The sequence below is a fragment of the Gopherus flavomarginatus genome, chromosome 6 (assembly GCF_025201925.1).
Source record: "Gopherus flavomarginatus isolate rGopFla2 chromosome 6, rGopFla2.mat.asm, whole genome shotgun sequence".
NCBI classification, from domain to species: domain Eukaryota; kingdom Metazoa; phylum Chordata; order Testudines; family Testudinidae; genus Gopherus; species Gopherus flavomarginatus.
Genome location: NC_066622.1, coordinates 6,200,311 through 6,225,806, shown reverse-complemented (window position 1 = coordinate 6,225,806; position 25,496 = coordinate 6,200,311). Strand labels below are relative to the sequence as shown.

The 25,496-nt window shown below is 45.4% G+C and overlaps 1 protein-coding gene and 1 long non-coding RNA gene across 3 annotated transcripts in view; one reads left to right on the top strand and one right to left on the bottom strand.

Annotated features, from left to right (window-relative positions):
* The window catches only part of ADAMTS9 (ADAM metallopeptidase with thrombospondin type 1 motif 9), a 141,107-nt gene extending 122,465 nt beyond the window's left edge, over positions 1-18,642 (top strand). For both annotated transcript variants that reach the window (XM_050957230.1, XM_050957229.1), the window contains exons 31-40: positions 62-232; positions 1,011-1,205; positions 3,119-3,251; positions 3,534-3,628; positions 3,778-3,872; positions 3,966-4,099; positions 5,650-5,741; positions 9,069-9,173; positions 14,368-14,462; positions 15,723-18,642. In XM_050957230.1, coding sequence (XP_050813187.1) covers positions 62-232; positions 1,011-1,205; positions 3,119-3,251; positions 3,534-3,628; positions 3,778-3,872; positions 3,966-4,099; positions 5,650-5,741; positions 9,069-9,173; positions 14,368-14,457 — 1,110 coding nt within the window. In that variant the 3' untranslated portion in view covers positions 14,458-14,462; positions 15,723-18,642. The remainder of the gene's footprint in view (positions 1-61; positions 233-1,010; positions 1,206-3,118; positions 3,252-3,533; positions 3,629-3,777; positions 3,873-3,965; positions 4,100-5,649; positions 5,742-9,068; positions 9,174-14,367; positions 14,463-15,722) is intronic.
* The window catches only part of LOC127053241 (uncharacterized), a 172,993-nt gene that overhangs the window by 44,910 nt on the left and 102,587 nt on the right, over positions 1-25,496 (bottom strand). The gene's annotated exons all lie outside the window — the stretch shown is intronic.

Below are 25,496 nucleotides of genomic sequence, written 5' to 3'. Positions count from 1 at the left end.
GCTACGTGAATTAAAATGAAGTTCTGGGACATCTGTGCTGACCTCTCTCATTTATTGGCAGTGCATGAAAACGTGCGGGGAAGGGTCCCGGTACCGGAAAGTTGTGTGCGTGAATCAGAATAACCAAGAGGAGGACAGCGTGAATTGTGATGCTAGCAAGCGCCCCTCTGATAGGGAGAGCTGCAATTTACCACCTTGCGAGTACATCTGGATTACAGGGGAGTGGTCTGAGGTGAGCACCATAGAGAATCTACCACAGCGATTGTCATTCTGCTGATTGGAGTGGCACCCTCAACATCATTAGTCTGATCAGGGTCTGAATGTGCCCTCTGAACCGCCAGACCCAAACCCTCAGCTGGAGCAAATCAATGGAGTTCCTTTGGCTTCGATGGAGTGACGCTGATCCTCAGCTTGGTGCAAATGTCACCAAAAAACTCAAGTCTTTCCACACAGGAGCACCATTCCTTTGCCCCCTCCTCCCCAAGAAAAGCCTGGGTTGGTGTACTGGAGCAGTAATTAGTGCTGGCAGCACGGTGCTGGATACTAATCATTAGTTTGTTTCTTTCTGTGTCGTTTCTCTGTGGGAGAGAGGAACAAAAGGGAGGATATTAAAAAGTAAAGATCGGTTTCCAGTACAGTCCTGGTTGATAACTTGAAGCATTTTTATTCCCACATGGATTCCGCCTACTAGCCGAGGATCTGTCCAAATGAGACTCCTTGTGAACTGAGCTACCATTCAGAGGGAGTAAGGGGGGGTCAGAGTGTGACCCACAGCTAAGTTTAGCACTTGGCTTTGTAGGTTGCCAGTGGCCACTACAATAATCAGCAGCCACTTCAGTACTATGCTTTAAGGTGTACTGGTCATTTATTGATTATTCTGAGTATCCCTTCCCCCGCACCGCCTCCATAACTGGCATCAAATTCAAACTAGCCTTCCTTTTTCCCTGTTTGTCAAAGACACACTGTGAGCGCCCATGCACAACGTTAACCAGACTCCTTCATTTCCCCAGTGCTCTGTGACCTGCGGCAAGGGCTACAAGCAAAGGTTGGTCTCGTGCAGTGAAATTTACACCGAGAAGGACCATTACGAGTACGGTTACCAGAATACAGACAACTGCCCTGGCACCCAGCCACCAAATGTCCACACATGCTACCTTGGGGAATGTCCAGTTTTGGCAACGTGGCGAGTTGGCAACTGGGGAAGCGTAAGTCTAATGTTGCGTTGTGCCTGGAGAGAGGCAGTATTACCAAGGGGTGAGAGAGGTTGAAGTTGAGCCAGTGGGTCAAAACATTGGCCCGAAATTGATGCGTTGGTTAACACACATTCAGGCAATGGTGCTTTAGCCTATGAGTCTGTTCCCAAGGGTCCCACACCCAGCAGTCAAACAGCTGACAGCTCTGATGATCACAGCACTGCTGCTGAAGCCAGGTGACTGAGAACCATCAATGGTTCTCTGATCCCTACGGCCCTTCCTTTCTGCTCTCCCCTTCTGTCTTAACAAGACTGTGTGACACAGATCTCTTCCTCCCAGCTCCCCTCTGTGCTCTGCTTGTCTTACTCTTGCCATCCCAGGTAGCTTGTATATCCAAGCAGCCTTTGCACAGATGGGCAAAAAAGAGGAAGTGATCTTTTGACTGGGATCTAGCAAAAGCAATGGTTGGCCGTGTGTTTTGGAATGAAATTCACTCATGTGGATGTTCAAGGCTTAATATGTGAATAATCAATACTCCAAAATTTGGACAAATTTTGAGCATCAACACACAAAGAATTACACTTTCCTTTCCCTCCTTACTTCAAGTGCTATGATAGAGCAGTGAAAAGAATCTAGCCTTTCAGTGTAAAATTATTATAGTGCCAAACCTTTTCTGGGTCCTAAACCACCAGATCAGATTTTAGTTAAAAGACGACAATTCACATTTGAAGACTTTGCCATTCTTTGACACATTATGTTCCCCAATGGCTTTGATTCATTAACACATCTCAGGCATATAAGGATATGTATCAAATCTTTATGAGAATTGAGTCAAGCAAAACATTGTGAAATTTGTCTGCGTATTAGAATTCCTTTTGGGAGTTACACACACTTCATAATGTAAAAATTTGGCTGTTGGTTTCCCCTATTGTCCTTATCAACCATTGTAAACTACCATGGCTTTGCCAGCCTTTGATTTTCAAAATAATTTAGTGTGGAAATAATTCTCAGCTTTGTTCAAAGCTTGGGCCCCACTCTGCTCCCATTGAAATGTTATGATTTAGGGACTGATACAGAGTGACCACTGTGACCCAGAGACAGGCACAAATTGATCATTTGTGATTGGTTCTAACACGTGAAGAACATTTTCGCCATCTGACTGTGCACTGGTTAGGAATAAATTTTCAACAGGAACTAGTGATTCTGGCTGAGCATCCTGAGACATCATAGATGGGCCTGATTTTTAAAACTTAATGGGAGCACTGGTCCTTTTTAAGGTGTCCCAAGTTGGGCACCCAAACATGGAGAGCATCCAAAATCACTCTTGGCTTTTGAAAATTCAGGCCTTGAGCTGCGCAAAACTGGATGGTTTCCGTTTACGGGATCTGGTGTAAACACTTCCTTTGGTTTCAGTTCTTACCCCTGGGTTTCAAAGAGAGCCCAGCTGTAGCTACCATTTCACCTGATCTCTTGCACAGTTTGCATATGAAATCATACATAAACCCATGTTTGTTCAAAGGGGCCTTTCTGTGACCTGGAGCAGAGCTTCACATTCGTAAGCAGAGACTTGCTTGGATTCTGGCTCCCTAATGAATGTTTCTCTGTCGTGCATCTCTGCTGGTGCGAAACAATGTCAGTCCACTGGGTTGAGCAAGTGGGATGAGCAGTTACTGGGACTCTTTGCTTGAGCATATGGTTACCTTGAACCATTTCTGCCCCAATCCCGCAAAGCACTTTAAGGCTGGTGAGTAGTCCCACTGAAACTATGGGACTCCTTGTGTGTCTAAAGTTCAGCGTGTGCTCACGTGCTATACTGGGTTGGGGCCTTGGCAATCTGATCTTCACCAACCAACGGTCTGCGTTTTACCTGCCTTGCACCGTAAGCACCAGTAATGGCACAGTACTTACGGTGTTTTATTTGATAGTGCTCGGTGACTTGTGGCATTGGAGTGATGCACCGATCAGTGCAATGCTTGACCAATGATGACCAGGCGAGCGCTTTGTGCCATGCTGATTTAAAACCTGAAGAGAGGAGGACGTGTCACAACATCTATGACTGTAAGTCTATGGATTGGTGCTTTCCACTTACGGTGGGGCCAGAGAGGCACCAAGTGCCTGCAGCTCCCGTTGACTTCCGTGAGGGCTGCAGTCCTTGGCACTTCCCGCATCGGGCCCTTGATTCAGCAAAGCACTGAACCTGTGTGTGGTTTCCTTGGAACCACTCCCATGCTCAAAGTTAAGCATATTTAGATGCTTCATGGGACCAGGCCCTAAGTGCTCCCAGAAGGAATGGTGATCTACAATGACTACTTGACTACAACTATTTTGGTGTCATTTCAGGTGAATTGCCAAGCAGCTGTCAAGATGTTAAAAGACTCAAAGGTGTCATTGAAGATGGTGAATATTACCTTAAAGTAAAAGGAAGGATATTAAAGGTGTGTTTCGGCAACCTATTCCGCATTTCTTAGAGCTGCAAGATTATCTTGTGTGCACTCTTCACTTACGCATTTCCCACCATCAGTTTTCTAGTCACATGCTTTTCACAGTCAGTGCCTGACAAAGTTATGATCTCTGTCACTCTCAGATATATTGTGCTGGGATGCAGACTGACAGCCCAAAAGAGTATGTGACGCTTGTCAGTGGGTATGCGGAGAATTTCTCTGAAGTGTACGGCTACAGGTAAGCAATCTCTTGGCTCTGAGCTTCATGGTGCTTTGTTTTCCATGGCGATCTTTTCCTGTCATGAGTAGAAAGGGTTTTCTTTTGATTTAGATTACATAACCCGACTGAATGTCCGTATAACGGGAGCAGACGAGAAGACTGCCAGTGTAGGAAAGATTACACAGCAGCTGGTTTTTCTGCCTTCAGCAAAGTCAGGCTGGACCTGAACACAATGCAGATAATAAGTGAGTAAAAACAAGGTCTTTTACCCAAATGGAGCTGTAAGTACAGACAGAGAGAGGGAATTCAGTGTGCCTTGTTCTTGGGCTATCTTGTGAAAGACCTGCTTTCATTTTATACCCGGTCACCCCAAATCATCAGATCTTTACCCTGAAAAGCAGTTTAGGGGCACTAGGAATGATTAAACTATATCACCTTGAGACAGATAAAAACACAGAATAATGACAGTTTTCTCATTCCTTTGAATTATCTGTTACCTTGCTGTGAACTCAGCCTGGTTTATGTGTTGGTTTGTTGATATTTTTATATTAAATTGGAATCGAATGGCACATATAGCCCTGGAGAGCCTGGCCCTGCGTCTCTCTCTGTCACTCACACATGCCATTAGCAGCAACTGCAGGTTGGGGCCCCAGGGATTCAGAGATGCTCATTCCTGCATAGAGCACTCCAGTATATAACTCCCATTGGTGCAGTTGGAACTGAACTCTGTGATCTTTAAGGGCCATTGATGTCAATAGGAGTATTTCCCTTGACTGCAGTAGGCATTGACCCAACTCTAGGGAACCAAACTTACTCCTGTTGAAGGTGACGGGAGCTATGCTATTGGCTTCAGTGGGAGGAGGATGGGACATATAAATCCTATGCCTGCCATGCCCATGGAGGCTGGGTGAGCTGGGGGTGCTTATCTGATGGCCCATTTAGATTGACTCCAGGAGGAGACCCACACACCTACATCTAAGGGTAGACTTTGGCTGAGTATCAGCTTTCAGTAAATATTTTAAAAATGCAACATAGGATTAGTACTGCGTTGAGGGGACAAAGATTGCAGATTTTTAAAGTGACCAGATAAACCAGTCTCACGTGATGACTTCCTTTGCAAATTACTAGGCACCTTGGCAGTATCCTCGCCCCTGTGAGCTATAGAAACCAGGACGTTCAGATTTTCAAAGGAGCCTAAGGTGATGATACACCCCAGTCCCATCGAAATACAAAAGGAAATGGTCATTTAATCTCCATAGTCTCCTTTGAAAATCCCAGTCTGATTTTGTTGAGTTGTACGTTATTTGAAATCAATCAGCTGGCATTTTTCACTAAGCCCTTCTAACTTTGAAACAACAGTTTTGTTCTGTTCCAATACTGTGTTTTGTTTAAGGGAAAATATACGCTTTAGATGTTCATGTGTTTTGCGTTACTGGTGGGTTCAGATTACTGGGAAATTTTCTGCTGTGAGAATAAAACCATTATGTCCATGTTAGTTGTTGTTTCTACACAGTCAAATTCATCACAGTACTTGAAGATATGCACAACTTTCAATATGTGAGGAATCCCACTCTGTCCAGTGCGTTAGTTGTGTGTGGAATTTACACATGTTCTTAAGCGTCCTGCTGAATTGGGGTTTTACTGCTGCAGAGCTAAGAGAAAATATCTTGCTGAACTCCCTAGATAAACGTATAAAAGCAAATTTCCTAGATGTACTGGTTAGCAAATAACGTGTTCAAATTTCTCTCTCTCCCCATCTGCCCTCTCTATGCTGTTCACCAAATAATTTTCTCAGCAACTGATTTACAGTTTGCACGGACAGACGATGGACGACCTGTTCCTTATGCCACTGCGGGGGACTGCTACAGTGCGGCCAAATGCCCACAGGTATTTGACAATAACATTTCTTAGGGACTGGTTCCATTTATTATGTTCAGACTTTCTATTAATTACTCTTGATCACGTCAGCCCAACTCCAACAACTGTCACATTCCCATCTCAGCGGTCTGAAACTTTCTTTTGTCTGTACAAAGTGTACTTTCTGTTCTGCAAACAGCCATTGGGTTATTGGGAGACAACCAGCAGGGTTCAGAAAGAGACATTCCATAAAGCCTGATCCAACAGCCCAACATGGGGAGAGAGAATTGACAATAAAGGGGAAACAAGGGTTAAAAAAAAAAAAGATTGGGGTGGTTTTGCCTGATTCAGTTTGCACTGGTGGGATCTATTGATCTAAGATACTTATCTGGCTCCCGACAGTAGAGTCTATGCACCTTGTTTTTTTAATGCATTTATCCTCTCAGCAGCCCTGTGAGATAGGGCAGTGCTGTCACCCCCACTTTTCAGGTGGGGCACAAAGAGACTAAGTGACCTGCCCAGGAAGTCTGTGGCGAAGTAGGGAATTGAACCTGGATCTCCCAAATCCCTAGCTAGCACCTTAAGCTCTGAACCAGTCGTCTGCTAAGTTGAGCTATTAGATCAGTGGTTGTCAACCTTTTTCATTTGTGGACCCCTAAAAAATGTTGGATGGGGGTGCAGACCCCTTTGGAAATCTTAGCCATAGTCTGCAGACCCTCAGGGGTGTGCAGACCAGAGGTTGGAAACCACTGTTCTCTGGTAACGACAACCTTTCTCAGACCTCTTAGACATAGTCTGTGGACCCCCAGGGTTGAAAACCACAGTATGAGACAGTCAGAGATGTGTGATGTAACTGAACTGCAGGAGCGGGTCTGGGGTGGAGCAGTGGATCTGTGAATCATCAGCATACCAGTGATGCTTCAAACTGTTAGAGTGGCTGAGGGCCCACAGGCTGAACGTCGAAAGAGAAAAGGGGAGAGCCAATCAGGGAACCCTGAGGGACTTCTGCACTAGTGAGAGAGGCGCAGAGGAGCGGCTGGAGAACAAGGATGGAGATCAAAGTAGCACAGTCAGAGTGTTAAGGCATAGAGAGAGAGGACACCTTTACCAGCCAAGCCAAGAAAAATGCAACCAAAGAGGAGGTGTGGCTGGGAAGGGGACAGAGCCAAACAGCAGATTAAAGAGAAAGAAGTCAGGTGAGCAGAAACAGCAATCATGCGCTTGAGAAGCCTAGAGGCAAAATGGAGGATGGAGATGGGCTTGTCACGAGGCTTACAGGAAGGTTTTTGGGGGCCAGAGGGAATGTGGCATATCTGAAGGCGAAGGGAGAGTGGTTAACGAGGAGGGATGGCGGATGGAAGAGGAAGGTTCAGAGTTGGAAGGATATAGGGGATTTAGGAGAGAGGAGTGAGAGACACACCTCAAGTTGGAGATCAGGTTGAAGAAGACAGTGCTGGGAAAGGTGTGTGAAGAGGATTGAGGCAAGTGGAAGGCAGTGGAGAGAGGCATCCTCAGATAACACATGTGTTCCCGCAGAGAATGCAAGCAGGAGGAAGTTGAGAGTCAGAAGCAAAAAAAGGGGCCAGGGGGCTGTGGGCACGAGTGCAGCCAGTGAGCAGTAGAGCTGTTTAGCAAGGAAGATGGTGGCGCTGAAGGCAGAATCGATCAATCTACTGAAGTCTGTGATATCTTCTGGTCTCCACCGCAGGGGAGCAGTGCACTGGTGTTGGGGCACACACAGCAGAGGGAGAGGAGAGCAAAGGGGCCAAGTGTGGAGGTGTTTGTGCTGCCTGCAGAGGAAAGGGAGGGAAGGATAGGCCCAGTGAGGTGGAAATGTGTGGTTGTGCACATTTGGAAATGCTCTAGCATGCTGGGGGGCCGGGGGCCATGGCCCTCCCACTTTTTACCTAGCGATGGGAAGGAGAGGCTGGAGAGGAGCAAGTGGGGGGCAGGATCTTAGGGGGAAATGGTGGTGCAAGGATGGGGGAAGGGTTGGTGTGCAGGTGGGGCCTCGGGAGGGGAGGGGTGGTGCGAGGGCAGAGCCTCCATTTGGTAGCCCCCACACACAAACTTTTAGGGCCCTTCTGCCGCTCCTGCTAGCATGTAGTAGCTTCACCCTGGCATGTGACGTGATATACACTATATTGAAATACAATATGTCAGTAGAAGGCTAGTTTACATTATGTTACAGGTGCCTCATTTTGCCTCCTAGGTGTTATCAGCTTCCATCACAACCAGCTTAAAACACTGTTGAATTCTGGAGTAAAAATAACAAATGATCAATTCTGGTAGTAAGAACTTGTTTCCTGACCTTAGTCATAGGGGAAGGGTCTGGGAGTGAGGTTTAGTGAAGAGTCCAGGAAGCTGACAGCAGAAGAGAGGTCTCTCCAGTTCCTTGCCTTCCAACTTTTGGAGCTGATGTCTTTCTGTACAGCACCACATCTCAGGGATTGATTTGTTACTTCAGGAACATTCAGGAATGTTGATTTCTCTCCACCTAAGTAGATACTTGGCATTTAACTGGAAATTCACATTCCCGAGGAAGCGAATACATTGAGCACAGCTAGCCGCAGTCTGCCTTTTCCTAGCAGAGCAGCCATCTCGGACTCCGGGTCAGGCTGAGATAACAGCCAGCAGGTTCACGGATTTTGGGTTAGGTGGAAAGGGGGATCTCAAAGCACAAAGTCAGGTGGGCATTTGCCAACGAGAGTTTTGCATGGGCATCAAGTGCAGACTTACCCCTTAATTTTGTGAGCATTTTTTGCTTCTGGAAGGAAAAAGGACAGTTAAGTTAAGGGCATATCTAAAAACCAAACAAAACAGAGTTTTGATTTTTATTTAAGTTGGGGTCGGGGGAAGGTAGGACAAAATACGGACATGGATGCCCTCTGCAGGTGAGAAGGGAGGAAAAAAAGCTATGAAGTGAGGTTGATTTGGATGCAGTTTTGTTCCATGTTCCAGGAGCTGATGAAGCATACCAGGTTCTGCAGCTTGCAATGGGAAGGCCAAGAATGCCCTCAGCTGGCCGATGGTGGAAAAGCAGCCCCCTCCTCTGAAGCCCCAAATGAAAGAAATTCTTAATCTGAGTCATGCTGTGATTTGTACAATATGTACTAATCACTCTCAAGGCCTGGAAAAATTGAAAACATCGCCGGCAAGATCTTGTTAGAAAAATGACACCGTGGCATGTTGTTACAGAAGCATGCTTGCAACAATGAAGAATAACATAATTTAAATATGGCTCTGGGGTTATCTGGGGTCTCAGGTTCCTTGTACATCCCTCTCACAGCGTTTTTTGCTTGAGCCATTTCAGAAGGTACATCTTTGTGATAACCGATATGTTTTTATGTTTTTTAGGGTCGCTTTAGCATTGACCTTTACAAAACAGGCCTTTCGCTAACAGAAACAGCAAAATGGATCTCGCAAGGAAATTACGCAGTGTCGGAAATCCAAAAATCCTCAGTAAGAGAATGAGCGTATTAATTCTGAATCTGGTTAGACCTGCTAATGTGAGGTACCTAATTACCGTGTGCCACATTATGGTGCATAGAATCATTCTTCTAACAACACGTCATAATAAAATCTAACGTAAGGCTTTAGTTATGTGAAGCATAGCCCATAACTTTGTGTGTGTGTGTTGGAGTAGGACAGGTGTAGTAAACTTAACTTGATCTGAATTATTGCAATTAATTAATGGGTCTGTTTAATCGGGAAGCTAAAATCAATGAACACTGTGGTGCAGACGTGTCTTTAATTAGCTTCTGAATCCTTCTGCAAGGAGCCTGTGCCAGACAGGATGTGGAACCAGGACATTCTGTGTCCATGCCTCAGGAAAAGTTCTTGCTGGGAGCTTTGCCTGAGTAAGGGCTGCAAAATTTGACATCATTGGCCTTTTCTATCTATAACATTTGCTCTTGGTCATGAAATTAATCAGTAAAACCAATAATGGGGATGTGGCTATTATTATTTGCTTGCAGGAGCTTTTAGAGGCTCCAGCCAAGAATCAGGATCCCATTTCACTAGGCACTGTACACAAATGTAATGAAGAGGACAGTCCCTGCCCTCAAGCAGCTTAACTCTTTTGGCTGCTAGAGCAGGTAATCTTAAAGACCCACTCAGTGAATGTTTGTCCATCTGTGTCTAACACGGGTAGATATTACGGTTAGATGCTGGCTTATCCCTGGTAAGTATCAGATGCTGGTTGTGACAGGCATCGCAATTTCCTGCAATATGCTTGGAAAACATTACTGAATTAAGTTTAAGTATCTTTGGAGTCCAATGTATTGAATGCCGAGGTTTTGCATTATTGTGGGCTGTGGTGATCAAGGGGCTATATCGAACAATGTGGCAGGCAAGAATGATCTTTTGGGACAATATGCATGACGCGGAATTCCTGGGAATCTCTAGGAGGAGGTGAATACAAATGCCATCTGCTGGTTAGTCAAAACACAACCTTTTGAAGCCAGGCCCGGAGGAAGGGATTATTGTCTGCTCATTACCTGTTTCCGAAGGTTGGGGATCAAAGGCCCAGGCTGATCTGCGCTGTCAGTTTCTTGTTCTGAGTTGAGGCTGTTATGAACTTTAAAAGCAGCAAAGAGTCCTGTGGCACATTATAGACTGACAGATGTATTGGAGCATGAGCTTTCGTGGGTGAATACCCACTTCGTCAGATGCATTCATGTTAGTCTATAAGGTGCCACAGGACTCTTTGCTGCTTTTACAGATCCAGACTAACACGGCTACCCCTCTGATACATGTTATGAACTTGTAACCACAGAAAAACCCCTTGGGGAGGTTTGAAGGACTAACTCCAACCAGAGCCCTTGTTAGAGTTGGAAGGTGATCTCTGGTAAGCTTCTTAGCATGTGTGTAAGCAGCGAACTATGCAGTCTGGAAAATCCCCGGTCAGGAGGGAGAGAGGTACGGGTCTCCACCCAAGAGAGGTGATGGCTGAAGAGCCTGGAGCCTAGAGTAGGTGCCCTTGGGGGACCACAGAGGTGGAAATACAGGTGCAATTGCCCTGAACTGTGGTGCTGGTATTACTTAGAAAGAGAAAGAGGCAGAAGGGGTGGCAGAGAGTGGGAGAAGAGGGTGTCAGGGTATGAGGTGAGAAGATAGGGTGGGAGAAGTGAGAAAAGATAAAGACTGAAGCTAGCAGAGAGGAAGAAAAGAACTAAGGAAAAGAGTCAATCTTGGGCTGTAATGTCTTCTGGCTGCATCCTCTTAGAGTTCATGGCTAAGGTTTTCAGAGGAGCCTCTGCGGGTTTCAAGAGGAACTGGACATGTGACTCTCGTAGGCACCTTTCAAACTTCCAGCCAGCACCCTGAATAAGAACATGAAGATCAGCCCTCTGCTCACTACAGATTCCCACTTTATATTTGGGGCTTCATCCAGCCAGGTGCCGAGCAGCATGAGAGCAATCTCACTGAAATCAAAGTTACATGCCTGGCAGGACCTGGGCCACAGTGCTCAACATCTCATCCGATGGAGCCCTTCATGGCTTGCACAGACACGGTGTGATTTGCTTGCAGCACATGGTAAATGGGGGGTGGATGTTCCCTGTGGATATTCACCTCTCACACCTTCCCCCCTCCAGATATTGATCATGCTTTGAACTCTGAGAATCGGTGCTAACTTTTGGAAGTCATTTTGGTCATTATTTCCAGTGTGCGGTATTATCCAGATGTCAGTGCCTCAGAGAGCCCCCATCTACAACCCCACGTCACCATAAGCATGTAACATTTATACCTTGCATTACTTTTCTGCTCTATGGCTTGGTTATTATTATTCTTGTTGCTCCGTGGCCCAAGTGGCTAGCCAGTTATCGAGGCTTTGCAGGATTGCTTCTGTTAGGAAGAATGGAAGATACAAGTCAGGTATATTCTTTGATGCAATCCTGTTTATTTACAAAGAATGTACACCACCGCCTGTTTCTCTATGGCAGGCAATTACCTTGCTTCCAAGCCTGCCTCTCCAGGCAGTCATGTGTCCCAAGGAATTCTGTCTCTCAGATCTCTTTCTCAGGGTCATGCTCACCACTGCTTCTCTCACAGTCTGTTCACTTCACACACACACACACACGTGGTGTGTCAAACAAGCCCTTGGTGCCGTGTTTGCAATCAGAGCCAAAGAAATCTTTCTTATTTCCGTCAATTAATTCTTGCTCAGGCTTGCCATGTACCCCAATGCCTTGGGCAGTGGCTTCTATTGTTTTAGCTATCACTATATAAAAGGAGATTAATTGCTTCTTCCAGTTGCCATTTAACCAGGTTTCATGATCAGAGCCCCACCTGATGGCAGCCATTCACACCATCCAGCATAACACCATTTATTATTTGTATTGTGATAGTGCCTAGAAGCCATGCTTATGGCCCAGGACCCTGTCAGACTAGATGACCATAATGGTCCCTTCTGACCTTTAAAGTCTACGATTCTGTTGTATTAGGTGCTGTCCAAACTCAGGAGCTCTTCGATAAGGATAATGCCACTGGTGTTTGAGCTGGTGCTTTCTCCTGATGCTAGTCAGTTTGGACTCTCATAACAATGGTGTGATATGTCAGTGTTTCTTTCTAGGCCTTTTAATCTCACTTTGCTAAAGATTATATTTTGGTGGCGGGGGGAGAGGGTTTGGATCTGGCAGTCAATTTTGTGCCTGGTTAGAGCTCATCCAAAGGGGTGGTGAGGCGCTGTGCTGTCCCAGGGCTAGCACCAGGAGGCAGAATACCTCCCTGAACTCCCCCAGTACAAGGGGCACTACCATGCCCATGCTTCCTGTGCACCAGTCCCTCTCTGCTCACCAGTGCATGGAGTGTGCAGGGGGAGCAGGCATAGCTTTCCCTCTTCTCTGCCCCTTCTGGCTTCTCTGAGGGCACTGTGTGCCCCTAGAGTAATAGGAACAAAGCAATCTCTGCTCTCACCTTTGTGCCGGGGAGTCCAGCCATGCCCCTGTCCTCTTCTGCATCCCTTTGCCCCTCTCCTCTCTTTCCTGAAAGATTAGCAATTCTGTCTGGTCCTTTTGGAGGCAGCTCAGTGCTGGGGGAAGCTCCTTGTGCCGCGCCCCACTCTGCACCCATGTCAGGGCCCAGCAGAATCCAGCCTGAGACTGGTCAGTTTCAGGGTTTTCTGTATCCCTTGCAACACCTGATGACATCACTGGTACCTAATACTGAGAGGAACAGCTGCTTCTGCTCCGCTTTAGCTGCCAGTGAGCTCAGGACACAAAGTCCTGGATCTGAGTCGGGGCCGGGACAGATCTATTCAGCTCCCCTTCAGGAAGGAGAAGCTTCAGCAGCAAACCTCCCGCAATTGAGCTAGGTGCTGAGAGAGGCGAATGAGGCAATTACGGTTGGCAGAATTAAAACAAACCCTGAGGGACATGGCTTAGTTTAATCACCCTTGGCAACCTGCCTGGCTTCCTTCTTGGGGTGTAAGTGCCAGAGCAAACCGAAGGAGAGAAGAAACACCAATCAGAGATGAGACTGGTCTACTACAATCACAGATCAATAGCACCAAGCACAGGAGAGAGTTCATACGCTGCAGTTTAAAAATAAGTGCTCTGTGCAGGCTTGCACTGCACTTACATCCAATCGTCAGGTAATTCAAGGCACAATTCCCCTCTGAAGAGTGTCTGCTTGTGCAAAGGACCAAGGGGGGGCATGCTATGTAGACAAATGAGGCGGAGAGGGCCAAATTCAAATCTCAGTTACTCTGGTGTAGATCCATTGAACCTGATGGGGTTACACTGGTTTAACTAGATCAGACTCAGGCCTAAGGTCTTCTCATTCTTGTCTGTCTTTCACCATCTGTCAGTGAGCTGCAGCAGGGGTAGTCAATAGGTGGACTGCCGGCCAAATCTGGACCGCCAGATGCTTTTGAACAGACCCAGAAATCATTCTTATTTACTTGAGGTGGTGAATGGTTGGTGGTGGGGTTATTTGGCTTTTTATTATTTTCCTCCGGAGTCTGGACCTTGACCAAGGAATTTGGACCTTGACAAAAAAATAATTGACCGCCCCGGTCTACAGCGAAGAAACGATGGAGAGCGCTGTAGGAATTTGGGAGAATAGCAGCCAGATCTAGCAAACTCCACATTCCCATAGCATCACTTTTCATCTGCTGAGCCACACCAGACATTTCCCCTCCAAATAAACACTTGGATGTAGTGTCGACATACATCTTTCCTTGCCCTTCACGTGCTCAGTAACATTAGAGGTGCAGTTTCTTTCCAGCTCTCTTGTTTCTCGTGTCTAATCTGTGTTCCTATCCCAGGGGAGGAGCCAAGTAATTCACTCATGAGAAAGTTCTCTCTGTGGGGGCAAGTTGGAGAAAGCTCAGGCCTAAAGGACTTCCTATCAAATGGCCTGCTCCTTGGGTGTCATTTCATTTGGCAGTTCACAAATACTCTACTTTGTCTGCATTCAGATGGGCCAGCATCTGACCTATTAGCCATAAATGTAATTACATTTGCATCAAAGAGAAAAAGAGCTGTTAATTTGTAAATCATTATAGATTTTTGGGAGGGATTTTTTCCCTTCCAATAAACTTTTTCAGTTTTATTATTAAAACACCCACAGACTTGGGTATCTGGAAATGGCGGCATTTGATTTCCTCTTGTGTGACATGGTTTTGAGACATCATTTCTGATTTTTCCCGCAGGATGGTACCAAAGTCATAGGGAAATGTGGTGGTTACTGTGGAAAGTGCACTCCGTCATCTGGAACAGGCCTCGAGGTTCAAGTGTTGTAGCAATGGTAGGTTCCCATTGTTTTGGTGCTAAAGGAAATGGTTCCAGGAATTTATTGCTAAAGAAAAACACTCCTGAGTCCTATTTTCAAACCAGATTTAGGCATTTTGAATTCTGTCTGCTTGGGACTCAGGCATTTTTTAAAATGTTACCCTGAGTGCCTAAGTCTCTTTTGATAATGAGACTTTGGCTTTGGGCTTCTAAGTCACTTAAGTGCTTTTGAAAATGTTACCCAGTATTTAAACACCACTGGTATTAAAATTTGACTTGTATATAATCCAAAGGAATTATCAAACAACCATACTTCACGGATACTTAGCCACCATTGGGATGGAGAGGACTGCCAGCTGACACATACAACACAAGGCAGGGAATTGCTTTATGTCCTAGACACCGGGACAAATCACTCTACTTGAAGAAAATACCAGTGATCATATGGACCAAATTTTCAGAGAAGGTCCACATGCAAAAAGGCATGCTTATTTGTGGACCTACATTTATGCCTGCATTTTCCATGATTGTACGCACAGCTACTGAAATTACATGTGCAGAATGGGGATTTAGACATCTAAATATTCATCTGCACGTGCAGTCATGATAAGTGCAATGGTAAATCACATGGGTCCAGTCTTTAATGTTCAAATTACCTACTGAAAGTTTAGTCCCCCCTTTCCATGTAGGCTGGGCCTCCATTTTTAAGATATTGTCCAAAAGACCCCACACTGGAGACGAGTTGATTTTACTCAGAAGTACCAAGAGCTGTGCTCCATCCATTCTCAGTTGGAGTGCCATAGCCATCTGGGGTCGATTAGAGCCCCTGCGCTAACTCACACCAGGTCCTCAGGCTGAAGCACCTGCACCTTAGAATCAAGGATCCGGTTACATTTACGGTTGTGGTTCCTTGATGGCTTCCCCCATCCCGTGTAGAGTGGATCAGACCATAAACCGCTTGATTCTGCACCATTAAATTTCATGGGAATTCGTCAATTTTTCTTGAATGGGAGCAGGGTCAAGCTCAGGGAAAGTGTGAGACTGACTGTACATACAGAACTGTCATATGCAAACTGAAAGAGGTGGAGAAGCATGTTTTTTCTGCTTTTTCAGCTCTTGCAACCTTAGGTGCCACCTGTAACAATCGCAGATATAACATAACATTTTCAGATGGAGATTTGATTTTCGAGTTGGTGTCCTCCAGCAGTTCTGGCTCCAAGCTTTTCTGAAATGAGATGTCAATTACTAAACCATGTAACTTATTTGTATATTTCAGGTTTTCTGAAAGCAGGGAGATGAGATGGATGAAGGACAGTGTTGCAATACCTCCACCTTCTACTTTTGTACTTGTGTGCGTGTATGTGTGAGTGTGTATGTATAGATATTGTATATTCTTAATGATGTAAAGTATAATATTTATGGCTGGAATTATTTATTTTGATTTAATATTTTTGTACGTAAAATGTTTATATTAAGGCTGCTTTTACTGTTTTTTGTGTTAAACCTTGCAGTCAAACCACTGCATTTTACGTACTCTACATTATATGTAGCATTATGACAAAAGTGATACTTCATTGTCACTGTACTCAGTTGTTTACTTTCAATCAGTAATTTGTCTTCTTGTTACAGGCTGCTTTGCCCTTTCAAGGTGCTACATAATTTGCATAGGGGTATTTTTGGCATTTCAGTACAATCTTTTTATAAGGAAAATAGAGCAGGTTGGGGTTTTTTTGTTTTTTTTTTTTTTACTTATTAGGCAGACAGCACTAAGGGAACATATGAAGAATGAATAGAGTGTTTGCTGTATTATCAGTCACTATCTTTTAGGTATATTCTTAATTTCATATGACCTCTGTGGCCAGTGCTAACAGTTGCTGGTTCGGTGCTACCACAATGTATGTATTAATTCTCTGTAGCTTTAGACCGTTAGATACAGTGCCACCATAGATAAAAGGGGGGAATGGATGGATGAGCCAATTAAGACAAACTAAGGTCTAACCAAACCTAGGATCTCACCCTGCTAATGGGTCCAAAACTTGAAACCCATTTTTAAGGCTCACAAAATCTTGGTTACATTTTTTAAATTAGTATATTCTGATTGCATCAGCTGTGGAACTTCCTGGTTCTGTCCGGATATGGGGTGCTGGATTTGTCCAAGACAGTCTGATTGGGCCATATGATCCCATGACATGTATGCTGAAAAGCATAGCAAAATCTGCCACAAAATCGTAAGCCAAACCCACCTACTTCGCATTATGCTCCTGCCACCTTGGGACATCAAGCCTCTAAACATCATCTTGGGAGTGGGGTCTGTGAAAATGTGGGAGGGGTCATTGAGCAGCCAGGACACGCTGGAAAAACATCCTATTTTACCAGACAATGTATAAGTTACTGTTCTGGGCCGCAGTAACTCAGTATCAGCAGACGTCTGCAGGGCTTCAGTGGATTTCTAAACATACAGGGCCATCTGCAAACAAGAGTGGATGAGTAAGCTTCATCTCAGACTTACAAGATGTTTCAATCAGATCACTTTGTATGTGCAAACACCCGGCCCCACTTACACGCACTGGTTAATATACTAGTGCACTGCTTTGCTCTTCCCCCGCAAGGCATCTGTGCTCTTTGGGTTTCTTCCATCCAGGCACAACTGATTCTGTAGTCCTTGTTCAAGAATAGCTCCCACTGGAGTCAAAGTTTGGCTGAGTAAAGACTGCAGAAGTGGTCTTTGTCTGTATGTCACCAGCCTTGCTGTCTGTTACATGTAGACCATCTACCCAGAGCTCTCCAGTACATCGTGTGGTGGTGACTCTGACCCTTAGTTCTTTCCCTACAGTTTTACTACGCGTAGGAGCATATTGCCCATACTCACTGTTTCGGGTGTGATCAGAAGCCAGGAACTCTCAGGAACAGTATGGAAGGGAACATCATGGGACTTTCATCAATGTGTGAAACCAAAGAGTATATCCAAAAATTTGGATAAATACCTATACTTTGAGGTGCACATACTTACCAAACCCAACCTCAGAACCTTTTGAGATCCTGTTAACCTGTATTATACTTCAGCCATCACTAAGGAGAGCAAATGTAATCAGTTTGTTGAAAACTATAGTATCAATAAACTATGATCATAGAAACATGGAGCTGGAAGGTACCTCGATAGGTCATCTAGTTCACTCCCCTGCACTAAGGCAAGACTAATGGTTAACTAGACCATCCCGGGCCGGGTCTAATCTGTTCATGATCATGTCCACTGATTTGTAATCCATGCCTTTGCTAGGCTGTTATCAGCATCTTTATTCTGCCATTTAAACTTGGTCTATTTTAGAATGAAAATTTCTAACCAGATCCCCAGTGGGTATAAATTGGCATCGCTCTATTAAAGTCAACAAGGTTATGCCAAACCACCACTCAGAAACTCTGGCCTTTGCCTACTTTGTCAAATGCTGCCTAAGAATTCATGCATGTAATATTTTGGATCCAAAAAGAAGATACATTATCCCATATGCATTTTGCATTTTATATTTCACCAAGTAGTAGGATGTGGTCATATGACAGGCAGACTAATAGTTTATCACCAACCTGGGTTGTATGTATATGAGTAATTGTAATGAAATGACACCCACAATATTTTTTGAGAAAATGCCAAAAATACCATTTCAAAGTATGTTTTATTTTAAAAAAACAGGGTGAGGGGGAAGAGGGAGAGTAGCTAGGAAATTGTGATTTTGTGATAACCACTCATCATTAAAGCTTCTGTCCTGTAGGGAAAAAGGGAAAATTGCACTAACTTTAGGAGAAAAACAATGGTGCTCAATTAATGTTTAGACAGTGCAGGCTGATTTTATTTTCTGTAATGAAGTGAATGAGTATTTATAAAAAAGAAATATTATTTAGACCTGTACGCATTCCTTTCTACCATGTCGCTTAATAACCACTGGCAATAGAGGCAGGAGAAACCTAAAATTATGAAATAAAATGTAAGGGAATTATTTATAGTTACTTATCTTTAGAATCACTGGTAGATTTAAATAAGTTAGAAAACAAAGGTGGGGACCACTGAGATATTAGTTTTTGTGAAGTAAATATAATTATATTTTTTGCTGTACCAATGCCATTATTTTTCTAAAAATTGTTTTTTTCCAAGCACTTTCCTGTACAAGGTTATTTTTTTCTTTTCTTATCACCAAAAGGAAATGAAAAGCTCTGTAGCATATGCATTTCTGGTCTTTCTTTGCCATCATCGCGGCTCACTACCTGCACGCTATTCTAGAGACCGGATACTTTGTACACCTGGGAATAATTCATTGCTGATCAAAGTGAATGTTCCACTAACATCTCTTTTCCCAAGCTTCTGATTGCTGGAATTCTTCAGTGCAAAGGAATGAAGGAAACATAGGAGACGTAATACCACATTCTCAAAAGTTTCAGAAGGTAGGAATAAGGTGAAATATTATGTGTCACATCCTCCACTGGTGGAAAAAGAGTAGTACCTTCAATGAGGCCCATGCTGATTTAAAGAGTTAATCGAAAATGGATGTTGTTTGGAAGGGGGGATGGTCCAGAAGTTAGAACACTGCGCTGGGATTTGGGAGAACTGGCTTCAAGTTCCTGCTCTGCCACAAACTCCCTGTGCGACCTTGGGTCAATCACTTCGTTTTTCTGTGCCTCAGATCCTCTGTCTGTAGAATGGGGATAATAGTACTGCCCTGCCTCACAGGGGTGTTGGAGGATCAATCTGATAAGGGTCGGGAGGGGCTCAGATATTGGGTGATATAGATGTACCTTCATAGATGTACTATGAAAAGCCAGATGAATAGTAAATATGTAAGGAAGTCTGAACACAAGATAAAATTGGGTTCAAGGCAGGGAGATTTCATAACAACATCCTACAGGAACGTTACCAAGCAATGATACATTCCACCAAGAATACTGTATCTTAGGGTTTGTCTGTATGATGTGTTAGTCTGCACCAGAAGGGTGTATGTTTTAGTCTGCAGAACTGTGTCACTCACTAACTGGCCCGTGTGGTCCCTGCTGGCATGCACTAAAAATTCCTGTGGGCTGTTTAACGTAGAACTGTTAGAAACAGGACTATGTTAACGTGCAGTAGGGAACTTTTAATACATGCCAGCAGGGTCCATGCAGGCCAGTTCGCAGCCTGTTAGTGCAGACTAAAATTTACACCCTTCTGGTGGGACTAATGCTCTATGTAGACAAGCACTAATAGATTCCCCAACCTGCTTGAAACTGGTGGGTATTCACTTGGCACAGCTAAGCCATGCCTCTGCTGCCACTAGTAGTGTACTCCTGGGGGAATTCTGCATCACTGCACATGCACAGAATTCATGTCTCCCGCAGATTTCTTTGCTTCCCCGCAGTAAAATGACTTCTGATGGGAAAGCAAAGGGAAGCTGCAAGAGCAGTCATGTGCCCTCCCTGGCAGCATAGGCAGGTTGGCTCGGGTGCCCAGAGCAGCTGGTAGAGACTTAAATCACTGCCAGGAGGGGTTGAGCTGGGCAATCAAGCAACCTGTTGCAGCAAGCTTGGCATGGAGGGGCAGGGCTTTGGGGTACTTCTGAGGAGGTAGGCATAGGGCAGGCTCTGTCCTCTCAGGCAGAGCAGAATGAAGCAGCCTGCCTGCTTAGTGAATTGTTCCCATTGTCTTTGTGAATTCCCCCATGAAATGCTGGTTAAAAGACCTAGAGAATGTCTGGTCCTTAATCTACTGGTGTATACCTTGTAGGAAATATTGCTGTATAAATTAGCATTCCCCCTCTCTTAGGGAATTGAGATGTGTTTGCTTAGCTGGGGAGTGTACAACAATGCCGGGCTCTCATACAGAACATGCACTAAGATGACCACCATGTTGGCATCTCCGGAAGCACCAGCATGTTCCTTATCCCTTGAGGCTGTCAGGGCTCAAATCTGGTAGATGCTGAGCACTCTGACTCCAATCCATCACTTGCACACGTGCTTATTTTTGAGCACAAGTTGTCTCATTGAAGTCAACCACCACAAGTGAAGTGTGTGCTTCAGTGGCTGGCTGGATGGAGGGGCTGAAGCGCTCAGCACCTTGCAGAATCCAGCTCTTGCTTCTGGACTGTCCCATCCCTTGCAGGGTCATCTTGAGAGGAGTTTGGGTTGGAGGCTGGTTGGCATGTGGTGGCAGGGGATAAGAGTGAGACAAAGCTTACTTAGATGGTAAGCTCTGTGAGACAGGCACTGTCTTTTGGTTATATGTTTGCACAGCATCTGCCACAATGGGGACTTGGTCCATGACTGGTGCTCCAGGATGCTATGATAATGCAAACACTACTAATAATGATTAATAACAGAGCTGCCTATGATGGGGTGGATGTACCCTGCCCTTTTCATCAGCAAGGGGACGAAAGGGTTAACAGACTCTCTGCAGAGAAAAGGAAAAGTGCTGCCATACCCCAAAGGCTGCTGCAAGCTGTCATCACAGAGGAGGGATGAGACATTGCCGTTGACTTCAATGGGGCCATGGAGACACCTAGAGGAAGTACCGTCCCAGTTGAAGTCAATTGGAGTTTTGCCATTGACTTCAATGGGGCCAGGATTTCACCCCCAGATCTTAAACTGCCCAAAATCATCTGTTATTGGCTCTCAAAGAATTGGTGCATGCACAGCTAAAAATTTGTTGACAAGCAAGATGTCTCCTGTATCACTTCTATGCCTATGTGTTCAACATAAATATTTCATCCATGCCATGGTTTCATTGATCTCTTATGTAACACAGCTACTTTGCATCTGTTCACTTCCTGCGTGAATGCTTTTTTCTCCTGCTTTTAAATGAGAGGAGTATGTTCTATAGATCAGGGAAATCACTACTTGGAATCCTGTGACCAGGTGTGGTGTGCGCACTTTGGACAATTGGCGAGAGGTTAAAGAGTTGCAAGAATGATTTGAGGATGGGTAGATATATGCTACAGGGCAAGACTTAAGGAGCCGGAACTATTTAGCTTATTAATATTATTTCTTTATTATTGTACTGTCTAAGGAACAACCAAGAGTGGGGCCTCATTGTGCTAGGCTCTGTACAAACACAGGAACACACTGTCCTGGCCCTGAAGAATTTACAATCTAAATGGTGTCTCTAGTTGGCCTCTTTGCAATTTTATCCCAAAGGCCAAATTGGGGAGCAGAGGGAAAGCACCTCCAGGGTCCTACTGCCCCCAGAGGGTGTGGGTGTTGTGCGGGGCCCTCCTCTGCACAGTTCTGGGTCCACAGCAGTGCAGGGGAAGGGAAGGATCTGTCTGGGCCCCATCTTCCCCCCTCCACCCAGGGCAGCAATCCCTGCTTTGGCTGCTTCTGCCCCTCCCGGTTGGACTCTAGATAAATCATAATAGGAGATATACCAGTCTCCTAGAACTGGAAGGTCATTGAGTCCAGTCCCCTGCCTTCACTAGCAGGACCAATTTTTTTGCCCCAGTCCCTAAGTGGCCCCTTTAAGGATTGAACTTACAACCCTGGGTTTAGCAGGCCAATGCTCAAACCACCGAGCTATCCCTCCCCCTCCAGTCCCTCTCATTAGAAGGCCCTTTTATCTAGCAGACAGCAACAAACTGGAAATACAACTTGTTAACAGTGAAGGTAACTAACACTTGGGACAACTCACAAGGGACATAGTTGGAGTTGTTACATCAAGACTGAAGGTCTGTGTAAAAGACAGGGTAGTGCCAGCCTCTTCCTGGTGGTGGTGGGGCTGAGGTGGGCCTTAGCCCCCCTTACCATGAGGCTGTGCCCCGGAGGACCTGCTCCTCCTCTCCACCCCCAAGGCCCTGCCCCCACCCCCTGGCCAGGACAGAGGCCAGAAGTCAGAGCCAGGCAGTGCGTGGCACTGGCTGCTCACGGAGGGTAAGAGCTGCCTGGGCAGGGAGACCCAGTCTGGGACAAGCAGAGCCTCGTGGCACTCAGGGAGCAGCAACCCCAGGGAGCAGGGCCCAGGAGCCTGGGCTGGAGTGGGTCAATCCAGGCTGCTGTGGGGAGCCCCAGACCCTCCACCTGTCATGGATGGTGTGCCCCAGTGGGTGAGGACATGGGCCGGGGGCTGCTCTTGAGCACCACTATCCGGGCTTTGCTGATGGAGCTGGCTGCCCAGCCAGAAGCTGCTGCTCTCTCCGCTCTGTCTTCAGAGCTGGAGACTGGTGGCTGCTACAGGGTAGCTACAGGGGGGCTAAGACAAATGTTGGGGTGGTTATAGTCCCCCACAAGGTCCCCCCTAGAGCCGCCCCGGTTAAAAGATACACTCTTGTCCATTCAAATCTTGTTGGACTCAGGAGTGTTTACCTGTATTGTGTGGGACAATGAGTCTCTCCATTGCAGAAATTCCTAGGTGAGATTCTCTGGCCTGTGCTACCCAGGAGCTCAAACAAGATGATCATTGTCACCATTCAGAGCAACGGTACCTGTATGTCCTCTTGCGGTCCAGCAAGGGCACCCCCTCCAGGCTTTCGGCTCCCCAGCCGTCACCGCTCTTGGGCAGAGATTCGTGTCTCATTCTGCATCCTGACTAGGGTATTTCCAGGCTGCACAGCTCCCGGCCTACACTGTCATAACCCCAATAAGGTTGTCTACCTCAGCAGGCCTGCTTTGCCTTCTCTAAAGTTACCACATACCCTTTTCTAAGCAAGCACATTTATTCTTAAGGTGAAAGCAATACAGAGAAAACCCCACGGAGAACAATAGAAGAACCTATACATATGCCAGTACGGTAACTCCTCACTTAAAGTTGGCCCAGTTAATGTTGTTTCGTTGCTGATCAATTAGGGAACATGCTCATTTAAAGTTGTCCAATGGTCCCTTCTAACGACGTTTGGCAGCCTCCTGCTTTGTCCACTGCTTGCAGGAAGAGCAGCCCCTTGCAGCTAGCTGATGGGGTCTTGGAACCAGGATGGATCGGCAGCCCCCCATCAGCTCCCCACTCCCCTAAGTTCCCTGTGCAGCAGCTGTCAGCAGGCTAGCAATTGCAGCTATCCCTCCCCCTTACTGCCATGTGCTGCTCCTGCCCTCTGCCTTGGAGCTGCTCCCTGAGACTCCTGCTTGCTGTGCAGGGGGGAGGGGAGAAAGAGACGGGCTAATACCAGGGTGTCCTCCTGCACCCCACTTACCCCATCTTCCATAGAGCAGGGGGGACACACAACAGGACTCAGGACGGAGGGAGCTTGCTGGCAGCAGCTGCAGTCTCAGCAAACTGATCTAATTAACAAGGCAGTGTACTTAAAGGTGAAATGCACATCTCTCTCTCACACATACATACGGTGTGTGTCTCTGTCTGCGATGCTGTCTCCTCTCCCTCCATTCCTGCTGCCTTGTAGAGTGTGAGAGTTAACCCTTGAGGGCTCAGCCAATTGCTAGTTCAGTATTTAGCAGTTAGGCATTCCCTGGGAAATATCCCACCCTCTGACTCCACCACCTCAACCAAGCTTCACAATCATCATCACTGTGTACCAGTATTAAATTGTTTGTGTAAAACTTATACTGTGCGTGTGTATATATATATATGTAGTCTTTTGTCTGGTGAAAAAAATTCCCTGGAACCTAACCCCCTCCAATTACATTCATTCTTATGGGGAAATTGGATTCACTTAACATCATTTTGCTTAAAGTCACATTTTTCAGGAACATAACTACAATGTTAAGTGAGGTGTTACTGTATGTTTTTCAAAGATCACCCCAGCATCAACAAGGGCTCTGGCAGCTGACAGTCCTTCAAACCCCACCAAGTGTTTTTTGTGGTTACAAGCTCAAAACTGCCTTGCGTGAGAACAAGCACATCCATGAATCTGTGAGGAGCACACCCATGATCTGTGAGGCCTGCTCTACATCTGAAACTTAGGTCAATCTGGCCACATTGCATAAGGGTGGGAAAAATATCACATGCCCCCCAAGATATTTAGTTAAGCCAACCAAAGCCCCGGTGTAGACAGCACTAGGCTGACAGAAGAATTCTTCCATCAACCTAGCAACCACCTCTGAGAGGTGGATTTACTGCAGCCATGGAAGAACCTCTCCTATTCTGCTGTAGCAAATGTCTACACTGCCGCGCTACAGCCATGTAGCTGAAGCTGTGTCACTAGCATCTCTAAGGGAGACTTGCCTTCGGTCACTTCTTTATACTGTTTGGGTCTTCGATCCCTTCTCACGTAACAGGTGGTCAGCAGACAAAAGGGCCCTTCCTCAGGGTGAAGCTTCAAAGGGCTCAGTCCGGAGGTGGGAAAATTGCATTTCCACACTCCCTTCCAAGTATTTCCTAGGAAACCCATTTAACTCTAAAAGTTCACATTGTTTCAAATAGGCCTTTGAAGCTTATAACTTCCCAGAGTTTACATTAGTCTGCTCTCCTCCCTAGAGATGTTACATACAATCCCACAATACTACACAAATATTTGCCTTTTTAATACAGAGAACGCCTACAGTACTGCAACTTCGTTCAGTAAAATTTAATTAATTCAGTGAGGCTGGTCCAGGCTTTTGCATAAAATCATCATAAACATCACAATCATAACAGTCTCTGAAAATGGCCCTATTTTTCCTGAGTGACAAGATGGGTGAGGTAATATATTTTACTGGACCAGCTGCTGCATTTTTGCATAAGTTTAGTCATCTTAGAGCTAATTTTAAACTGTGGTATGTTCATAGTCTCGTCAGCTGAATAATTTCCGATAGAACATTTTTTGCATCAGAAATATTGTTTTGTTGAAATTGAAACTTTCTGCAGGAACATGTTGATTTTGGTGAAATGTCACGTAAAAGAAGTTGAAATGAGATATTGTGAGAAGGGTATTTTGACCATGTAGGGATGAAGTATTTCATTTTTTTCATTTTGAAATTATTTTGTTTCAAAATTGTTCGCAGTGTTATAGTAGCTGTTTCAGTCCCAAGGTATTAGTGAGACAAGGTGGGGGAGGTACTATCTTTTATTGAGCCAACTTCTGTTGGTGAAAGAGACAAGTTTTCAAGCTACACAGAGATGCAGAGCTCTGTGGAGCTCAAAAGCTTGTCTCTTTCACCAACAAAAGTTGATCCA